The following is a 21,780-nucleotide window of genomic DNA, read 5'->3' as shown; positions in this document are numbered from 1 at the left end:
CGTACATAAAGCACTGGAGAGCAGAGAAGGAATGGGAGGAGGATTCAGTTCGTCTGACCCACATGTTCCGCTTCTGAACAGCTCCATTCTCTTTTCCTGGTGAACAGGAGGATGCACAAATAAATACTTGTTGCTGCACCCATCATATATGCATTGCCCCAAAGGATCAAATAACAGTGTCCGAAACAAGATGGCCATTCTTCAAGCCAGTCCCGTGAGTTTGTCTGGGCCTTTGACTGAACTTCAGACTCACCCCAGATGCGCTTCTTTTTTAGCCCCTTTCTAGGAGTCCCTTAGCAACAGATCTGCGCATCAGGCTTCCACCTTTTCCTTCTCTGTCCCAGGCTCCCTGCACTTTCAGTGGAGGCAAAGCCAATAAAAATCCAGCCTGTTGTACAGCCCTGCAAGCATTTGGCCTTTCCCCTTCCTCAACTGCAATTAAAACTTTTGCTTATCTCCAGTGCTCCCTCTAAGCTGTGGAGTCTTATGAGCAAAAATTCTTATTTGTGAGCTACTGGCATTAAAGTTGTGAGCGAGTGACTTGGCTGCTGCATAAATGAGTTTGCTCTGGAGCCCTCTTTCCTGAGCTAAGACAAAAATGTGTGAGCTGGAGGCTAAAAAACTGTGAGCTATCTCACTCTAACTCAGCTTAGAGGGAACACTGCTTCTCTCCCATTGCTGTTGCTCCCTTCTTCCCTCCAGCCAGCTGCCGCCAGTTTTCTAGCATCTAGCCAGACCTCCACTGCCTTCACCTCACCTGTTGCTCAGATCCTAGGATGCCTTCTCACCTTACCACTAACGGTCTCCTATGGTCTTACCCCACTCATTCCTTTTATAGCCGTCCAATCGCTCGACTCCTCCAGTTTTACCGTCACCGTCTCTCGCTTGGACCGCCCTTTCTGAACACATCCACAGTGCTCATCTCCCTTCCAAACTAACTCATCTCGGAGGGGGACTTGCCCTTTCCTTCCATTCATCTCTTTATGATGCTTTCCTCACCCACTGTCATAATTCAGATCAGGTCTTTACTGTAGAATAATGGTGAGGTTGTTGTGAAAATGTACGCGCCTTGGACTCCCCCTGTGTGCTTCCTGTGCTTCCATGAGGACTAGAAGCAGCTTTAAAAGCAAAAGGTGTAGGAGCTGCTATGTGCAGATTTTCCCTGCTGCTTATAAGAGCGTATGGGCTTCAAGGCTTTTAGCCCTATCCATCTCTCGTCTTTCTTCCTGCCCTTTGGGTGAAGAAATACTTCCTTTTATCTGTTCTAAGCCTACTGCTCATTAATTTCATTGACTCCCCACGAGTTCTTGTATCGTATTAACTGTATCAGTCTCTTGCTAGCTTTTCCCTCCATGCCGATCCAGCACCTCCAGAATTTGATCAGTTTCCCCCTGCTTTTGACCAACCCCCCCACCCGCCTCGATCACACAGGTACAAAGCTGGAAATCGTTTCCGAGAGAGACAGTGACTAGCTCATCAAGATAAAGAGAGGCAGAAAACGTTTATTCACAAGACTCTTTCCCCTCTCTGTTGCTTCCTCACCCCCTCCAAGTGCCCAGCGAGCAAAGAATCCACCTTTCCAGGGCACCCTAATTTGGCCAAGAAGCGGCCTTCCTCCAGAGCCCCATTCAAGTCTGATTACTTTGTTTAGAGAGTGGATCTCTTTCCCACCCACCCCCTGTAGATTCCTACTATGGCTTCTAGCTAACGAATACCCCCCACGTTATATACAGCAACAGGGCCAAGCCTTGCTGGCTCTCAGAAGGTCAGTGAGAATTGTCCTCCACATTGATCTCGCCCCACAGGCAAGTCCTCTGGGCTCCAAGCAGTCTCTCCCACTGAGTGAGCGACATCTATGCTCTTGGCCCAGTCTCCTCCTCACTGAAGTGGGTTTGCTCATCGCTCCCACTGGGGCCTTTGATTTGATCAAGAAAGGCCTGGACTAGAGTCAGAAAGTCTCCCTGTACTCCAGTCTGAAGACTCCAGGCTACAAGCCCAAGTACCCGGTCAGAACGTCCCATCCCACAGAAGGCCGAGGTCAGTGTACAAAGATCGGCTTGTGCACTCTCTTGTGGCGGACGAGCGTGGTACTCTTAGAGAAACACTCTCCACACTCCACGCAGATGAAGGGCTCCGAGGGGGCAACGCCGTGGTGGGCGACGCGGTGACGTTCTACCTCGGAAGGGGCCCGGAAGCGCTGCCCGCACTCTGGGCAAGGGTGGCCAATGGGGGAGTCACTGTCATGGCGCAGGCGCTGGTGTTTCACCAGACCTGCAGTGTGTGCAAAGCCACGGCCGCATTCGGGGCAGCGGAAGGGCCGTGCGCCTGTGTGCGTCCGCCGATGCTTGGCTAGGTTCTTGCTCTGGGTGAAGCTGCGGCCGCAGTCCGCGCAGGTGTACGGACGCTCCCCCGTGTGGATGCGCTGGTGCTGGATCAGGTTGGAGCTCCAGCTGAAGCTCTTGCCACAGTCGCGGCAGACGTAGGGCTTCTCGCCCGTGTGGGTGCGCCGGTGCTGCACCAGGTGCGAGTTCTGTGAGAAGCTCTTGCCACAGTCGGAGCAGGTGCTGGGGCGCTCTCCGGTGTGCGTGCGCTGATGCCGCAGAAGCTTTGACCAGTGGCTGAAGCTCTTGCCACACTCGTTGCAGATGAATGGGCGCTGTTTGCCAGAACGCTGGACCACCGTGGTCGCGACCGCCACTTCACTGTCGTCGTAGCTTCCAGGGGGTAGTGGGCTCCGCTGCTGTTCCATTTCAGACCCATCCTGTTGTGAACCTGCCTTCCAGCTGGGCTGCCTGAGCTCATGCTCCAGGAAATCTTCACCCTCACTTGCCACATCTCTCTCAGCTGTAAAGAGAGGAAGAGACCTGTGTGGTTCAGCTACAAATAATTCTCAAAATACTTACAGGCCAAAAGAAGATGAAGATGAGTTGGTTTTTATACCCCGCTTTTCTCTACCTTAAGGAGTCTCAAAGGAACTTACAATGACTTTCCCTTCCTTGCCTTGCAAGAGGCACCTTGTGAGGTAGGTGGGACTGAGAGAGTTCTGAGAGAACTGTGAGTGGCCCAAGGTCACCCAGCAGGCCTCATGTGTCTCAAAGCAATTTACAATTACCTTCCCTTCCTCTCCCCACAAAAGGCGCCTTGTGAGGTAGGTGGGCCTGAGAGAGTTCTGAGAGAACTGTGAGTGGCCCAAGGTCACCCAGCAGGCCTCATGTGGAAGAGGAGTCGGGACTCAAACCCGGTCTCCCAGGCTAGAGTCTGCTACACATAGCTAAAAAGAGCAAGAGTCCAGTAGCACCTTAAAGACAATCAAGATTTGTGGCTTTCATGAGTCACTGCTCACTTCCTCCATACAGCTTCCACAAAGGAGCCCAGTAATCTTCAGCAATGTACTAAAAAAACAAAGTTGTACCCCAGATTCAACTCCTGTAGCAGCAACTGAATGTACAACCATATGCTGTTAATAGACACGGGCTTGGGTCCTTCTGCAACCCAAGCAGGGGCTGTGCTTCATAACTAATAGCTTCCGTGCAGTTCTCTGTGAAATGTTGTGCTCCTGTGGGTCAGTAGGGGGAAGGGAAGGTGGCATGATACAGCCCAGTCTCATCCGATCTTGGAAGCTAAGCAGGGCTGATACTTAGATGAGAATCAACCAAGGCAGATTCTGCAGAGGAAAGCAATGGCAGACCGTCTCTGCTTCTCGTCCAGTTTGGTGTAGCGGTTAAATCCGCAGACTCTAACCTGGGAGAACCGGGTTTGATTCCCCACTCCTCCACTTGCAGCTGCTGGATGACCTTGGGCAAGCCTTAGTTCGGTCAGAGCTGTTCTCTCAAGAGCAGTCCTTGAAAGAGCTCTCTCAGCCCCACAGGGTGTCTGTTGTGGGGAGGGGAAGGGAAGGAGATTGTAAACTGCTCTGAGACTATGAGTGGAGGGAGGGGTATAAATCCAATATCTTCTTTGCATTTGCCTTGAAAGCCCCTTACTGGGGTTGCTGTAAATTGGTTGCAGCTTAACAGCACTTACAAACATGGGTCAGTGGGTTGGGGGGGGGCTGCAGTAAGAGGAGAGAATGGATAAAAATTACTCAACCCTTTTTGTGGGGCCTACAACAAGTTTAAAGCATACATAGGATCTCCTAAAGAGTTTCTAATCTTTTCCCCATGATGCTTCTATTATGTTCCACAATGGGTCAAAGTGAGCTTGGTTTAACTTAGCCCATTCTGCTTCCCATTTTCCTGTCAGTAACACACACATGAATATATATTGAATATATATTTCAAGGTTGAACCTCTGCTTGAACCTCCATTCTGGAGTGCTTTGAGTTGTTTGGTTGTGGGGCAATAAGTGAACAAGTTCACAGTATAATGAATTAACAATGAAGATACTGCTTTAATTGTTGTTTTGTTTCAACAGCTGAATACACCAACAGACCAAAGTCTCTTGGTGTATTCTGCTGTTGAAACAAAACAACAATTAAAGCAGTATCTTCATTGTTAATTCATTATACTGTGAACTTGTTCAGCAATGTGTTTCTTGCATGTTTGATCTAAATTGCTGGGTCCTATCTACCTTTGTTGTGGGGCAATAAGTGACAATTAATATAAATGGATCTAGTAATGCCTCATCTCCCTCTAGCAGAGAGAAGGTTAATTGGGAGCGTTAAAAACATTATCTGTATGAAATCCAAACATTGTTCAACCCTTGGACAAATGGGGAGGGGGATAATGTAATGAGGGCTGCCATATCTAGTTGTTCAGATAAATATTTTTGATCAACTAATACGGCAGCGAATTTTTTAAAAATTAAGAGAAGTACTTGCTAATCCTCTTGATAAGATGGTAAATGCTATCTAAGAACTGGTACTCCCTCAGGTACAAGAAAGGGGAATGCCTCTTCTATGTTGACAACTGCTGCATCATTTAAAAACAAATACAGGCCCCGGCCACACGGCCAGGAAAATGCGGGGGGGGACGGAACGAGCCGCCGCCGCTGGGAGGGCTGTGCACAGCCCACTCCGGGCAGGGTCCATGGGCCGCTCACAAGGAGGGGGGAGGGGGGAGTAACCCACCAGATCCCCCCTCCCCACCAGCAGCCCGCCCTCCTGCCCTCCCTCTCCACCTGGCCGCTGCCGCTCACCCCCATCGCAGCCCCCCGTGGCCCTCCCTCGACCCCAACGATGCCGCGCGTCTTTGTGCGCATGCGCTGTTGGGCACTTCTGGAGGCATGGGGGGGGACAACCCGGCGGGCACCAGATGCCACGGGAGTCCAGCAGGGACGCGATCAGGCGCCCACTCTTGCCGCGCGGTTCCCGGAACAGATGTTGCGGTGAGATCGCGCCCGGAAAGTCCGCCTATCTTCCGTCTATGCAGCGTGGCTAATGCTCCGTGTGACCGCAGCCATAGATCTTTTTTCTCCTTAAAACTGTTGTCCACATATTGAAATGATGTCTGATTTAATGAGTTAACAGATTTTCTTAATTGGGCGACAGCCTTATTTCTAGTGGGCTATCTGAGTATTGTGCTTTACTCATATATTCTGGGGAAGGGCATAAAGATCTGTGGTGGCCCTTATCTTTTAAGAACCTTATTCAGCTGCTCCTCTTCCTTCTGAGCCTTCAGCAAGACGCTCAAACAGATCTAGTGGCAGCCCTAGTGACTAGAAACCATATTTTTTAAACCAGTGAAATCCACAGGAAGCTGGATCTTGCACCCTAGCCCACTCAGTAGAGTACAGGTTGGATCTAGACTGAATTTTCTGCTAATGGAAGGGGTGGGGGAATTTCCACTTATCCTCCAGTTTGGTGTAGTGGTTAGGAGCGCAGACTCTATTCTGGGAGAACCGGGTTTGATTCCCCTCTCCTCCACGTGCAGCTGCTGGTGTGACCTTGGGTCAGTCATACGTTCTGTCAGCTGTTCTCTCACAAGCAGTCCTCAAAAGCGCTCTCTCAGCCCCACCTACCTCACAGGTAATGCTCCCTCTAAGCTCTGGAGTCTTGTGAGCAAACATTCTTATTTGTGAGCTACTGGCATTAAAGTTGTGAGTGAGTGATTTGGCTACTGCATAAATTAGTTTGCTCTGGAGCCCTCCTTCCTGAGCTGAGACAAAAATGTGTGAGCCAGGGGCTAAAAAACTATGAGCTGGCTCACACTAACTCAGCTTAGAGGGAACACTGCTCACAGGGTGTCTGTTGTGGGGAGGGAAAGGGAAAAGAGACTCCTCCTCTCTCCCTTCCTGCTGCAGATGCCCAATTTGCCTCTCATGCTGTTCTTGAAGGGGGAATCAGTCGGATGCAGGGGAGAAGCACGAACAGAGGTGCCTTGTGTGAAGAGGTGAGTTAGTCTAGATCCGACCCTGTGCTTTTTCTGTGCTCCAATGGAACTGAGGTATTAGGCGCAGCTCTGCCTGGAAGTGAAAAATGACAGACTCCAAATTGCACCACATACTCAGGAGTGGAAGAACAAAGTTTGAGTCCAGTGGCACCTTTAAGTTTGCGTCCAGTGCCTGCACACGAAAGCTTATATTGTGACTAAACCTTTGCTGGTCTTAAAGGTGCCAGTGGACTCAGACTTTGTTCTGCTGCTTCAGACCAACACGGCCACCCTCCTGGGTCTATCAGAAGTGGAAGTACGCCTAGTCGTAAGAAAGTGCTTTGAGCTGTCCCAAGAGAGACAGTGCCAAGTAAGAAATGTAAATTACATCCACCCCTGCTCATACTCAGGTGGAACTTCTGTACCTGTAGACTTGAGGCAAAATGAATTACTTCCCTCTTTTTGTGGGAAAAAGATTTCTCAGCACCCTTATTAACAACAGCACCTCAACAACAAGCAATTATCTCTAAGAGACAGGTTATCTGCAGATAGAAATGAACGTGGCATGCGTGTGCGGTAGCTTGTAGGATTTCACCAACGGGTGGGGTAAGTGCCTCCTGGAATACACTGTTCAAAGCAGAATACCGTCTTTTAAGGAGAGGACCACATATCCCATGGGCATGAAAAGGTTTATCAAGGGATCCGTCCAACCAGGGCCAAGGCTCTCACCTACGTAGACTCTCCTCACGATCCCTCCATCATCCGAGTCGTGGATCTCCACAATACCTGGGTCTTCACACTCCATCGTGGGAAATTCTTGCAAGCTGGAATCTTGCCGCTGACAGGAGCTGAAATTCAAGACACCGTCTTGTCAGTCAGTAAGAGGATATACAAATAAGGAAGTCAGAGACCCAGAGGGCCACTGTATTCCAAGGCCTCAAAGCCTCTCCCCCCAGCTACCATGGCTGTGCAATCTCTGAAGCCAACCCAAAGAGGTCTACCTTACCCTGCTCACCCACAGTCTCCCTCTGACAGATGGTAATCTCTGTACAGAGGACCAGAGCTCAAGGCTTGGAAACCAGGGCTGGCAGGGACCTAGCACTATTTTAAATCCTGTCATCTTAATGGAATATGGCTACGCAGGGCTATTTTGGGGCAGGAACGCCCAGGAACGGAGTTCCGGCTGGCTCCTGAGTTGGCCACACCCAGCATGAACTCATTAGCATAATAGGCCACACCCAACAGCAGGAACTCATTAGGATTGGCTACAGTAGGGGTGTGTGGCCTAACATGCAAAGGAGTTCCTGCTACAAAAAAAGCCCTGGGTTTTGACAACAAACAAGGTAAACAGAATAAGGAGCAAAAGGTGGGTGTGGCTGAATGACCACATTTCTGGCAACATGGGGTTGTGGCCTAATATGCTAATGAGCTCTGCTGTCAGGGGTGTGGCCTAATATGCTAATGGGTTTCTGCTGTTGGGCGTGACCTATTATGCTAATGAGTTCCTGCTGGGCTTTTTCTACAAAAAAACCCCTGTGGCTACACCTTTGACACCATTAAGATTGCCAAGTCTCCCCTGGCCACTGGTGAGGGGGAGGTAGGGTTACTTGATCCACGTTGTGAAACTCCTGGAGATTTGGAGATGGAGCCTGGGGAGGACTGGGACCTCAGTGGGGAACAAATCTCTGTAGTCTGGAGATGACCCGCAATTCCAGGGGATGCCCAAGTCCCACCTGAAGGCTGCCATCCCTAGTTACCACATGGTAAAGATCAGCTACTATGTTTTATATTTCAAGGACAACACAGGCTCAAGTGTCCACACACATCTAAAGAATGCTAAAGGCAAGGGGTTTCGGCTAACGCAGTGGAATTTCCCCTCACAACCAACCTCTGAAGCTGAGAAGAAAGTGAGTGGCCCTAGGTCACACAGCGGGCTACGTGTAGCTAGACTGTGGATTTGACTTGGGTCTCCCAAAGCTTATTAAAACACTCGACTGCTGCTTTTGTTTTGGGTCTCACTCTCACTCTCATATTCAACATGTCTATTGCTATTTTATCTTCGTTTTCTATCAATTTAATTCTACAGTTTTATGCAGTGTTAGAAAGAAATGACACCTTGTGCTTAAAATCAGTTGCAATTTTGTTAGCCCCCGCAGAAGTCTCAGGACCAAGGCCTAACTAAATCTTTTGAATAATATTTTAAAAAAAACCCTAAGCTCAGTGTGATTTTGAAACTCCCTCTGGTCAACTATCTAAGAAGCTAATCTAGCCAAGTGCTCATCTAACCTGCTCTTCAAAGGCCTCTGGGGCTGGAGATTCCATTAAACCAGGTTTGATTCCCCACTCCTCCACATGCAGCTGCTGGTGTGGCCTTGGGTCAGTTAAAAGTTCTTTCAGAGCTGTTCTCTCACAAGCAGTCCTCGAAAGAGCTCTCTCAGCCCCACCTACCTCACAGGGTGTCTGTTGTGGGGAGGAGAAGGGAAAGGAGAGTGTAAGCTGCTCTGAGACTCTGAGTGAAGGGTGGGGTTATAAATCCAGCCTCTTCCTCTTCTCCTCGTCGTCTTCTTTAGAGACCAAGAAGATTTTCAGGGTATAAGATTTCAAGAGTCAAAGCTCCCTTTGAAAGCTTATAGCCTTGAAAACCTCAATGGTATCTAAGATGCTACTGGATTCAAATCTAACTGTTCTGAATACCAACAGAGCTACTCCCTATAAAAGAGCTGTTTCTTCCCCTCCCCTGACACTGGCAGTGTGTCTCAGAATTGCTAACATACGTCCATGAGGATTTACTTCAGAACAGCTTTGTAAAATTAGTGCCAGGACTCAAAACTGCACCCTGCAGCTTTCTTTCAGCTTCCACATGAAGCTGACTTACACCAAATCAGACCACTGCCTATCCCAGCCAATATTGTTCACTTTGGGGTTTTCCACATACTCCTTTTCCTTGCTTGTAAAGTTCCCATTTCTTCGTTGATGTTTTCTGTGTTTTGTTCCCTCTAGTGGTTGATTCTATATTACATTGGTCTCTGTCTGGCATATCTCCCTGCAGTTTAAAGGTTTTACACTGGACATACACCGGTGTAATACCAAATACACCACTAGAGCGAGCAAAACACATGCAGAACAGACCCCCCCTCCCAAAGAAACCAGAACTTATGAGTGAGGAAAATGAGTATGCAGAAAAGGCCTTTGATTAGCGGTAGCTCTCCAGGGTTTCAGACAGAGGTCTTTCACACCTCCTCTTGCCTGACCCTTTTAACTGGAGATGCTGTGGGGACTGAACATAGGACTTTCTGCATGCAAAGCAGTTGCTCTGTCTTTGAGCCACAGCTTCTTCCAGTCCCCACATTTAGAGGGTCTGGGTGTCATTATTCAGGACAGAGAGAACTTCAGCTGGCACATGCTCAAAGGCACTGAGTCCTTTGCACCAAAGGCTTGAACCCTAGTAGTATAGACAAGTCTCCCAAGAGCCAAGTCCTAACACAAAGGAAACCCTGTCCTCTTTATGCCCGTACAGAACATACAGAATAAAGTTAGATCTATTCTCACAACAGCTTCAATAAGTGGTGCCTTCTGGAAAACACCTGCCTGCCCACATCAACCGTCTGCAATTTCTCATATACACTAGACCGGCAACATGTAAACGGCCACCATGTATTGGAAGCAGTTTCATCTCAGCAACAAACTGAATCGACATTTAGCGTGGTTTGCAGCCAAACATGCCAAACAGCTCACCATGTTCCTTCAGCATGGGATGCTTTATGCTTAGTAGCTATCATGCGCTGGCCCCAACAGAGGGTTGCCATTTTTTCTTGCCTGCATGGATCCTGTGGCCCTTATAGGACCTGTAGAAATCCTGCAAATGAATTTGTTCTCAGCCCCTGAAATCTCTGAGCTGGGACGAGCCGAGCCCTCTGAATTTCCCCTCATGCATATCCAGCAATCTCATAAGGTTCCTATATCCTGATCCAGTGAATCTTTGTTCTGGTTAGAGTTACGACATTAATGGTGCCAGTCCTTGCCAAGTTACTCTAAGCACAGTGATTTCAATACACTGGAGTAACTCTGCAGAGGATTGTACTGCTGGTTGATCGTTCAGTTAAAACCCTTGTGAGCACCAAAAACGAGTGTTCCCATTTAATAAGCAACCCACTTAAAAAAAACCCCAAGAAAATATTGATGCTCGGCACCATCTCACACACAGGAAGGAATGTCTCTTCTGCGCACATCTGTAAACAAAGTGTGCTCTTTCATTAAAACTGCTGTTTGATTATTCAGATGTAGGCGCGTAAGATTTGATCCGTTACAACCCACAATTAGACTACTAAGAATTCTTCAGTCAGGAAGCAGCTCTATTTATAAGCAAGATCCACTGCATTCAGTGAGACTGACTGCCCCAGAGCCATGAAATGAGGCCAAAAACCAAGCTACCAATGTAACTGAACAATTCACGAAGGCTGTAATCTATGCCACTGTGCATGCTAGATATTAACTATTTAAAGGTAAAGGTTCCCTTGCTCGAAAGCCAGTCGAGTCCGACTCTAGAGTTGCGGTGCTCATCTCCGTTTCAAAGCCGAAGAGCCAGCGCTGTCCAAAGATGTTTCCGTGGTCATGTGGCTGGCATGACTAAACACCAAGGCGCACAGAACGCTATTTACTGTATGCATTATTTTTCTCTGCCACGGCACTATTTTCTACTTTTATAATTCCATTTTTCCGCAACACTTGACATATCACCTCTGATACTTTTTTTGCCCTGTTTCTAATTCTTGCAATTAGACTCGTTGGAACTCCCGTACTACTTGATTACACTGCTCCCCCCCAAAAAAAAATCTACGTTGGGTCTCAGTGAGAAAGGCAGAGACACCTCACCCTTTCGAGCAGCTCACACATGGACATGTATTAGAAAACTTCTTCCACCTTCAGTGGCTTGTCTGCCAGAAGAAGAGCCCTTTAAGCTAGGAGAAGGCTCCCAGCGTTGCTCAGCAGAGCAGTAGGATACATGCCTTCCTTTCCACCAGGAGCTTTCGGCATGTTATGGACCCATATGAGAGCCAGCCTGGTGTCGTGGTTAAAATGTCAGACTAGGATCTGGGAGACCCAGGTTCGTAATCCCCACTCTGCCATGGAAGGTCACTGGGTGGGTGACCTTGGGGCAGTCACACACTCTCAGCCTCTCCTACCTCACAGGGTTGTTGTGAGGATAAAATGAAAGAGAGGAAAACAATGTCAACCATGTTGGGTCCCCAAAGGAGAAAGGCAGAATTAAGTAAATAAGAGGCCACATCAAGACCAGTTTAGAAATATTTTGAGTGGGGGGGCAGCTTCCTATATCAGTGAACCACCCCGTCTTTCCAATGCAGCTGTACAGAAGCTAGGGCCATTGTCCCGTGAAAGATGGACACGTTTCAACCAAAGATACCTCCCCAGCCTGTGCTCGCCGTCCCCGCCCCCCCCTGTCATTTTTGCTGTGCAGCCTCAGCCCCCGGAGGATAAAGACCCGCCAGCTCTCGCTCGGCTCAGCCCCCGAACCTTTCTAATCCGAGGCTCTCGCCAGAGGCACCACGCAGAGCCACAACTTTTCCAGTGACAGTTTCTCTGTCGCTCGGGGGTGGCCATCTTGGGAAGCCAGCAATGTCATCTGGGGCAGCAAGTCCGGGCAGGTGGGTGGGAGGGGGGAAGGAGCCACCGCCACCCCCGGAGAGAAACAGCTGCAGATGGCCTCCGAAACCCGGCATCTTTTTACAGCCACCCCAAAATAGAAAGCAAATCGGCCAGTTGGCATCGCGATGAGAAACAAGGATAAAACTACCACTGGGGGATGGGGGGGGGGGAACTCCCAGGATGGGCATTTACTGAGCCGTGACAAACCACTGCAGCTCTTTACATCACATCCAGTTAAGTCATCAAACTGGGAGGGGCGGGGAACGGGGACGAGTTTACTCCGGATTGCCTCTGGATGTTCCGTTCCCCACGCAGCAATCCGGTTCTGCGAATGCCTTCCTGCAGGCAATGCTTTTTCTCCTTCTCCCACCCCCGCAGATCTGTAGATTTTTTTTAAAAAAGGAACTCACTTGCAGAAGGAAGCTTTGGGGTTGGGTTTAATTTCTCCCCCCAGGCGGAGAAAGAAAGCTCAGCCACGGCGGCGGCGGCGGCGGCGGCGGCAGCGTTTGCAAGAAAAGCTCAACTCTCAGCTCAGGGGGCTGCTGGGAACAGGAAGGTCCCAGGTTCATTTAATCCCCTAGTCCTCCTCCTCCTCGGTTATTTCCTGGTGATCGCTAGGAAATGGTAGCTCTATGGTCAAGGATGCTGCAGCCTAAAGTTGCTTTCTTGCAAGTGGGAATGCAGCGCTAGAGGATCCGGGTGAAAGATCCGTGCAAGCAGAGGAAGGCCGGGGTGGGGTGGATGGATTTCTTTCTCCATTAGGGAAAAGAGGTGGACAGCGATCGGTTCAGTCATGGGAGCCAGCCGGGTTCCCAGTCTCCTCTGATCATGGGGCACAGTGGTTAGAGTGCTCAGTGCTGTCATGGCGCTCCAGCGGTCATTTGGAGCTGGGCTGCCTTGTCCACGCAGGGGAATCCGGTGGCGGATGATGGCTGCAGTGAAATGTCTTCAAGGATAGTGCGGGTACAGCTCTCAGGTAAAGTTCCCAGCTCTGGGCTGGGAGGAAAAACGTGGAGATTGGGGTGTGTGTGTGTGGAGCCTGGGAAGTAGGGATGTCAGCCTCCAGGTGAGACCTGGGGATCCCCGGGATTAGAGTTCATTTCCAGGCTACAGAGGTCAGTTCCCCTAGAGCAAAGGGATGCTTTGGAAGGTGGAATCTAGGGCATGGTTCCCCACTGAGATCTTTGTCCTCTCCGGGCTCCATCTCCAAATCCTCAGAAGTCACCTGGCTGCCCTGCTCCCCATCCCCTGGCCGGGGGACTTGGCACCCCTTCTGGGGAGGGTGGGGGTTAGGGGAAGGAAAGGACCTCAGTGGGGTAAAAGGCCACAGAGTCCACCCTCCAAAGCACTCATTTTCTCCAGGGGGGCTGGTCTGGGTTGTCTGGGAATCAAACATAATTGTGGGTGATTTCCAGGTGATTCCTAGAGGTTGGCAACCCTTCTCTCAGGACAGAGTTCCCGTTCCCACTCAGCTGATTGGGGGACTGTGGACCAATTGTTTTCCCATAACTTAACCTACCTCTCAGGGTTGTTGTGGGAACAAAATGGCAGTGAGTATACGCTGCCCCAAGCTCTGTGGAGGAAGGGTGTGATAAAAATGGAGGGCTAGGTCATATACTAAAAAGATTTCTGAGAAGATGAAGGTGCCTGAGTAGCTGGAGCTATCTGGAGTTTGTGGCCATGGTTACTATTTGGATGAGAGATCCCTGAGGAAGACCAGGGTTGCTATGCAGAGGAAGGCAAAGGCAAATCACCTCTGAAAGCCCCACGAGGAATCACCAGGGGTCATTTCCTGCAGGAGCACACAGGAGCAGAGCTCCGGCAGTAAAGAGCCCAGGGGGCGGGTACAATCAACAAGCCGCACCCCCTGCTCCCAGCAGCCCTCAGTCAGAGCAAGAAGCAGCCAGGTAAGTTGCAGAGCCCCCCCCCCGGCCCCCCAGTCCAAAACAGTCCAGTGGCACCTTTAAGACCAAGTTTCATTCAGGTACAAGCTCTCCCTCCTCTGTGAGGACAGATCTGCACGCCCCCCCCCCCCCAATAGCTAGCAATCCAAAACAGTCCAGTGGAGCCTGAGTGGTGGGTGTTGCCTTCTGACACACTTCCGGTGATGTCAGGGGGTGTGGCATATGCAAATAAGTTATGCTAATGAGCTCCTGCACCTCTTTTTCTACGAAATGACCCCTGGGAATCACCATAAGGGTTTGCCATAAGTCAGCTACAACTTGGTTATTTATAAGTGAGCACCCTGGGCTCCTCGATCCCAAAATCTTTTACTTGGGATTAAGCCCTATTGATTTCCATTTCAAATGGTTTATGATGCACACTTTGCATTGATTCATTCCCCTAAAGAAGAATGCAGACATTTAAAATGCATTGGACATTCTGGGAAAGTTGACTGCAAATTTTTCAGCTCAATGAGTTGGATCCAGCCAGCTGTTTTCACCCAGTTTTGCTCAGTGCCCTTTCTCACTAGTCTCACTCGGCTTTTGTCCACTTAGGAGGTTCCATGATCCCCCACATAACCTTTTGGGCAGTCCAAGTGGACCCCCTTCCTTCTTCAGGCAAAAGGCTGTGTATGACGTGCTGTCAAGTCACTTCCGACTTACGGCAGCCTGATGAATTAATGTCCTGCAAAACGTCCTATCATTAATAGACTTGCTCAGGTCTTCCTTTACTGAGTCAATCCATCTGGTGTTGGATCTTCCTCTTTTCCTGCTTCAACTCTTCCTAGCATGACTTGTCTTTTCCAGTGACTCCTGTCTTCTCATAATGTGACCAAAGTATGGTCTCCTCAGTTCAGTCATGTTAGCTTCTAAGGAGACTTCAGACTTGATTTGCTCTAGAACCCACTTCTTTGTCTTTTTGGCGATCCCCAGTATCCATAAAACTCTCCTCCAACACCACATTTCAAAGGAAGCAACTCTCTTCCGGTCAGCTTTCTTCATTGTCCAACTTTCACACCCATAGATAGTAATGGGGAATACTGTGGCATGCATTAACTTGATCTTGGCCGCCAGCAACGCATCCTTACTCTTAAGAACCTTTCTTTTCTAGCTCCTTCATGGCTACCCTTCCCAGGAAGCAGCTTAATAGGATGTTGCTCCTTGTCATGAAAAGCTTCATCTGCCCCAGGCCCCATTTCCACACAGTAAAGCTCTAGAAAAGGGATAGGATGTTTTCCTCCACACCTGTTGGCAACTCTAGTAGTTTTACTTAGAAGTAAGCTCATTGGAGTCCATAACTTACTTCCGAGTAAACACATTTAGGGCCACAGCGTTTCCGAGCCCTATAGCTCTAGGAAAGATGACTTATCCTTAGATCTCGACGGTGATTGGGTCAGAGGCGCTGGGCTAAAACTGTAACTCCGGCAAGATGATTGGAAGGCAACGGGATGAAGGGTGGGACTCGGCGACAGCTGTCACGAATGATTGGAGGCGATTAGTGACGTGGGCGGGGTCTACCGGGAAGGCGTCGGGGCCTTTGCCTTTCTTTGCATCAAGGAGGGGGGGCCGGGGTTCGGGTGTTTCCGCTCGGGGGGAGTTGAGCTTCCGGGTGGCGCTGGCGGCCGGTTCGTGGGGGTCCGCTAGGCGCCGGGTCGGTGAGTGCGGCCGGGGGGGTGGCGCAAGGGCCAGGCCGGCGCCTCTGCAGGGTCGCTGTGGGCAGCAAAGGCAGCCCCTGGATGGCTGGGCGGGGCATGGGCGACGGCTCTGTCCCTTGGTACCCCGCTTGGGTAAGGCTATGGCAGTGTTCCCTCTAAGCTGAATTAGTGTGAGCTCACAGTTTTTTAGCCTCTGTCTCACACATTTTTGTCTTGGCTCAGGAAGGGTGGCTCCAGTCCAGAACAAACTTAATTTATGCAGCAACCAAATCTCCTGCTCACAGCTTTAATGCCAATAGCTCACAAAGTAGAATTTTTGCTCACAGGGCTCCATAGCTTAGAGGGAACATTGGCTATGAGGCGCGTCGCTTTCTGGTGGTCTTTGGACGCCTGAGATGTCTTTCATCTCCCCCCCAGTAAATTTATCTCTCTTTTTCTTCTATTTCCTGAATCAGGAAGAAAACAAAACTGCCCTTCTCGATTTCTGGTTCTGTACAGTAACACTCCCATGCAGAGATCTGATTCGCAAGACCGTAAATTCTTTAGCTGTGCGTTTTTGTTAAAACGCGTTCAGTAGTTTTATTGGCCAAAGTGATGATTCCTCGCCGGTCTGCAACTGAGCCTGCCCCCTTTTCTTTTCCTGCCTTTCCGTTCCAGGTGGCCAAGTACATGGGCAGCTGTGTGAGCGTAACAGGGAAGGGAAGCCTCATGCGTTGAGTAACGGGAAGGGTTGACCAACTCTTCTTTCCCTTTCGTTGGGCTGCTTGGTGTCTTTGTTGGGGGTGGTTGATTTGCTCTGAGGTTCTCTTCCCTCTCCCATCCGCAGATTTGAATTCAAACATGGGCACACCATAAGGTATGGGTTCTTAACATATCACTGGGGCACATCGATGACTTGTCCTTTACGTTTTGGGCTCGTATGGAATAATCTGCACAGAGTTCACACATTTGGAGACTTGTCGTTTCAGGAACAGTTTTTGGAGGTTTTAGGAATCTGGAGAGTTGACGTTTCAGGAACAGATTTTGGAGGTTTTAGGAATCATGGATGACTACTACCAGTGTTGAAAGCATTTTGTGTATATTATGTCAGTAATCGTTACAATAATTCTGTATGGTAGACCAGTAATTTCCTTATATTTTAGAGGGGACTGAAGGAGAGGGAAAGTGGTTAATTTTGTAGCAACTAGTGAACTTCTGGCAGAGGTGAAGTTTTAAGGGTTCATGGCTCAGTGTCTTAACATATGAATCTGCCTTACACTGAATCTGACCATTGATCTTTTACAGCCAATACTGTCTACCCTAGTTGGCAGTCGCTCTCCAGGATCTGAGAGATCTTTCACATAGCTTACTACTAGATCCGTTAACAAAGTTCAACTGGAGATACCAGGGACTGAACCTGGGACCTTCTGTTTGCCAAGCCATAGTTCTCTTCCCTTTTTTGTGCCACAATTCCTGAGGATGCAATGCTCAGAGAAGATGTGTTGCATGTTACCCTCTGTGTTGTATTCCTCTTCAGATGTTGTGGATCGCATACTTGAGACTCAGTAAGGCTGCACAAAAATAGTATATCATCCCCCAAAGAGTGCTGGCTTTAGTGAATCAATTCAGACATAAGATAGCTGTAAGTAACCAATGCGCTTTCTTGAATAAGAGTGAATTTTTGCTGATTCCTCTGACTTTTTTCCACCACAAAGGAAATTCTTTGGACAGTTTCTTCATGGTAGCAACCATACTTTTTAGCTTGGTAGTGAGTTTCCTTGTGTAAGCAATCTGGCTTCGCACACCGGGATTCCATGTTGATCCTCAAGCACTTATCCGGAGGAGTGTTGCATCGATACTTCACCTTGTATTAACCATTTATTGCCACCCTGTTGAATTCTTTGCTGATTGCTTGCATACTTCCTGAATGAGAATAGTGGTACCTCTTTCCCAGTACTGTCTGTTCTGACCAGAGGTCATTTCGGGGGGGAACGCAGGGGAACACAGTTCCCCCGGGTGAGGTACGGGGGGCGGGGCACATGACAAAGCCCCGGCTTCCGGCCGCCCCGCTTCCGGCCCTCATTCAGCCAGGAGAAGAGGGAGGGTAAGTTGCTTCCTCCCTGCCTCTCCCCACCCCTGCCTTCCTGGGACCAGGGACGGCCTTCGCGGGGCTTCCTTGCACTCCCGCCAGCCTTGCAGGTCCACCGCCGGGCCCCTCATGGGGCTCGGCAGTGGAGCTGCAAGGCCGGCGGTGGCGGCCGGGACCGTTGGGGGCGGGGTGTGTGGCCTTATGACACGTTTCCGGTGATATCAGGGGGTGTGGCCTTATGACACACCTCCGGTGATGTCAGGGGGTGTGGCATATGCTAATGAATTATGCTAATGAGTCCCCCTAGCTCTTTTTCTACGAAATGACCCCTGGCTCTGACTCTCCCAGCATTCAAGACAAATGTATGGCGCTTTCACACTTCCGGAATAATGCAGTTTCAATCCACCTCAGTGACTGTTTGCAAGCGGATTTTGCCATTTCGCACAGTAAAATCCAGTTGCAGAGTGCATTGAAAGTGGATTGAAAGTGCGTTCTCTTAACGTGTGTGAAAGCAAGGTCTTAGCTCAGCTGCCTGGAAGCCAGGGAGCTTCTGCGTGAGAAGCATGTGCTCAGCTACCTTGCAGGGCTTGCAGAATTGAGCTGCATGTTCACTGTCATTGTATTCTGTCAGGTTTCTTATTTCGTCTCTTTGCCTCCTCCATGACGCTTTTCTATGTTGTTAACTCCAATCAAGAAGAAAATAGAAGGGCCACACCAGTCACAGGAGATAAAAAATAAAGCCAAGGCCGATGGTGCAAAATCAGGTTTAAAATATTTTTTAAATAAAGCCAAGGCTGATAGCAAAATTAGGTAAACAGGTATTTTATTGCTCAGTTAAAATTTCCAAAAACTTCCGTACACATTTTGCCAGCAGGCTTCATCAGGGGAATCTGTTCGTCTTACAGTAATGCTTCAAAAGGAAAACAAGATCAGTAGAAATTTTAACTGAGTAATAAAATATATTTTTACCTGATTTTGCACCATTGGCCTTGTGTTTATTTTGTATCTCCTGTTTCCTCCAATCAGAGAACTTGAAAACCGTAAAGTTTAAACATGGGCACTAAGAAGAGATGTGTTCTTTTTGGCTTACGTTACTATATAAAACATCACGGATGATTATGTGTATTGATGAGCCATTACCAATGTATTATGTATCGATAATCTGTTAAGGTGATGCATGGCTTGGATTCCATGCCGGAGAAGGCAGGGATGACTGTAATGCTGTAAGGCGGCGAAGGTGACAGAGGGTGCGTGGGGAGAATTGTGAAAGGGAGCCAAAGGAGGAGGGAGAAGGAGAAAGAAATGGCAGAAGGTGATAGTGGGAAGACTGTGAAAGGGTAGATGGCAAGATGGCGAGCGGGATAAAAAACTGAATGCAAAAACTGTGATGGTGACATACCACTTAATATCAACCATAGGTAGTCCTGTGGGACCCATCACCCACCCAAAACAGAGCCCTGGCAGTAGTTTGTTGTAGTGGTTAAGAGCATGGACTCTAATCTGGGAGAACCGGGTTTGGTTCCCCACTCCTCCACATGCAGCTGCTGGTGTGACCCGGGGTCAGTCATAAATTCTTTTTGAGCTGTTTTTTCTCGAGCAGTTCTTGAAAGAGCTCTCTCTGCCCCACCCACCTCACACGGTCTCTGTTGTGGGGAGGGGAAGGGAAAGGAGATTGTAAGCCGCTCTGAGTGAAGGGTGGGATATAAATCCAATCCTCCTCCTCCAGTAAATGTTGATTTCCTTTTTGCATTGTTTCTTTAACGTCTATAATCCTATTGCATTTTGGGGCATATTTTATGTCTTATGCCACTTTATTGCATTGTGTGATATTGTGTGATCCTCCTTGAGCCTTCGTGAGAAAGGCGGCCTATGAGTAAATGCCTTAAATATGGTTTGACTTGCATTGGAACAAAAAAACGCCTCACAGTTTCGTAACTTCCTATCAGGGCATGCGATTCAGTGAAGCCCGTGCTGCTGCCCACGGACTAGAGGTGGGTTTTGTGTCTGGAAAAGTCCAGGATCCCTGGTCTAGACGTTCTGGTTTGAATGCCGTTCCCCAAGAGGCATGGGTCGGCTCAGCTGCCATGCTCGCATTGCAAACGGGCGTTTGTTTTCACAGTTAACATTTACAGTGGTGTAACTACTGATGGGACTTTGCAAGAGAGAAATTACACTTAGAACCCCTCCCTTTTTTTTTTTTTGTCTTCTAGGCTATTTGGAGCATGTGAAACAACCCCGGGAACTTGGGTTCCAGTATGTGGTATATTATGCAGAGCATTCAGAGTAAATATTCTTTGTCTGAGCGCTTGATCCGGACCATAGCAGCCATTCGCTCCTTCCCACATGACAATGTTGAAGACCTTATCAGAAGGGTGAGTGAGTCCTTGCAGCGGAGTTAAAGCTTTGTTTTCAAGCTTGTGATGTTATCTGTAAAAACTTTATGGGACTGTGCCAGATGCAGTCACGAGACCATGCTGTGACCTTAGGAAGTGCTTTCTCTGTGCCTCCCTTGGCTGGTACATATTTAGAACCAGTTAAAGTCCTGTCAAGTTTGACAGCCAGAAGAAGGTTGGAAATTTTCAGTCCCTCCTCAGCTCTCGTTTGGCAGTAACGCTCATGATTGCATAGACCCTAGTTTTACAGTTTCTCCCCTCCCTTTTATTTAACACTAGACCAGTCAATGGAAAAAAAATTCCCCGATTTCTTCCTTGTAATTCCTTCTGCTTTTTTAAAAAACAAAATGAACAGGGGATTGTTTGTTTGAAATGTGTTTGTTTGTTTATTTGAAATTCCCTATTAGCCGCCTTTCTCCCTATGGAGCTCAAGGGAGCTTACAATATCTATAGAATATAATACAAAACCTATAAAACTTTAAAATGCCCATAAAGCCAGAATCTAAAATCACAATTTAGGACTGCTTTAATTAAATGCAGTCATAAATAAATAACTGCTTTTGTCTTGTTCTGATGCAGCAGTTAAAATATTATAAACTGGTTGATGTGGATGATCCCTAGTAGCAGGAGAAATTTTGTCTGGTACCCTTGAACAGCTGCTGGCAGACCGGTTTATCTTATTTTGGGATTCCTAATTTGTGTATTATATTTGGGCCTCTGCCATTAATGAATGGCCCTGCACGACGAAATGGATTTGAATAAAGGGAGCCCCCCCCCCCCAAAATCCACACCCTCCAGAATAGACAGTCACAGCATGGCCACTGCGTGTCTGATTATCTGTGTTCCGTTTTCGGGGGGATTGGGGCACTGCTGATGGGAGGCTTACAATGTGATTCTGTGCAGAGTTTTTGTTGTTGTTGTTCAGTCGCACAGTCGAGTTCGACTCTTTGCGACCCCATGGACCAGCTCACGCCAGGCTCTCCTGTCTTCCGCCGTCCTCTGAAGTTGGCTCAATTTCATGTTTGTTGCATCTATGTGCAGAGTTACTCCAGTCTAAACCCGTCAGTCTCAATGAGCTGAGATTGGAGTAACTCTGTATAGGATGGAGTTGTCATTGTGAGGAGTTGTACCGAGTACAGGAGAGGCTGGAAATTGAAAGAATGGATTAGGGATCGATAAATCCCCTTGTAAATGAATGGAGCTGTGGGCTTGTGTAATATTAGTTGGGGAGCATGTGGTCATTTGGGTTAGGGGCAGAAGCAATAATTAGGAATGGTGACGTCTGCTGCAGGATTTCCTCCTACATATAGGGCTCTTTTTGTAGCAGGTACTCATTTGCATATTAAGCGACACACCCCTAATGTAGCCAGTCCTCCAAGAGCTTACAGTAGCTCCTGTAAGAAGAGCTCTGTAAGCTCTTGGAGGATTGGCTACATTAGGGGTGTGTGGCCTAATATGCAAAGGAGTTCCTGCTACAAAAAGAGCCCGATGGTTCTGAACTTTTCTTGCGTCTTGGGGATGGCTTATAATATTGTCATTTGCCTTCAGTCTGGATACTGCGGGCCTGCAGTCTGCAGAATGCCGTCAGTTCTGCTTACCACATGATGTGAGAGATCCGGCCCTTGATGCTTTCGTGGGAGGATCGTGCGGCTCCTGGGAACAGAGCAGTCATGCAGCGGCTCCCCACCCCCCTGCACTTCTGTTTCCCGATGGGTGTCTCTGCAGAGAAGTGCAGTTTGGGAAAGAATT

At 48.6% G+C, this 21,780-nt stretch overlaps 2 protein-coding genes across 6 annotated transcripts in view; one reads left to right on the top strand and one right to left on the bottom strand.

Moving 5' to 3' along the window:
- Positions 1–1,499: 1,499 nt before the first annotated feature.
- Positions 1,500–12,477, bottom strand: LOC107118968 (zinc finger protein 16-like). The gene is made up of 3 exons (XM_015421371.1): positions 12,383–12,477; positions 7,038–7,156; positions 1,500–2,844 (listed from the first exon to the last, which is right to left on the bottom strand). Exons 2-3 carry the CDS (start codon positions 7,111–7,113, stop codon positions 2,039–2,041), a joined length of 882 nt encoding a protein of 293 aa, XP_015276857.1. The 5' UTR covers positions 7,114–7,156; positions 12,383–12,477; the 3' UTR covers positions 1,500–2,038.
- A 373-nt stretch (positions 12,478–12,850) lies between these two features.
- The window catches only part of ASB8 (ankyrin repeat and SOCS box containing 8), a 17,088-nt gene continuing 8,158 nt past the window's right edge, over positions 12,851–21,780 (top strand). Inside the window, exons 1-3 of one of the 5 annotated variants that reach the window (XM_015421383.1) lie at positions 15,471–15,570; positions 17,087–17,191; positions 19,849–20,010. In XM_015421383.1, coding sequence (XP_015276869.1) covers positions 19,894–20,010 — 117 coding nt within the window. In that variant the 5' untranslated portion in view covers positions 15,471–15,570; positions 17,087–17,191; positions 19,849–19,893. Of the gene's footprint in view, positions 12,949–15,470; positions 15,703–16,391; positions 16,427–17,086; positions 17,192–19,848; positions 20,011–21,780 lie in introns of those variants that run through there. The other 4 variants (XM_015421382.1, XM_015421380.1, XM_015421381.1 and 1 more) reach the window with 4 other exon arrangements.

The sequence above is a fragment of the Gekko japonicus genome, unplaced genomic scaffold (assembly GCF_001447785.1).
Source record: "Gekko japonicus isolate JY-2015 unplaced genomic scaffold, Gekko_japonicus_V1.1 scaffold637, whole genome shotgun sequence".
Classification (NCBI taxonomy): domain Eukaryota; kingdom Metazoa; phylum Chordata; class Lepidosauria; order Squamata; family Gekkonidae; genus Gekko; species Gekko japonicus.
The sequence above is the reverse complement of the archived record's forward strand: the minus strand, read 5'-3'. Positions and strand labels throughout refer to the sequence as shown.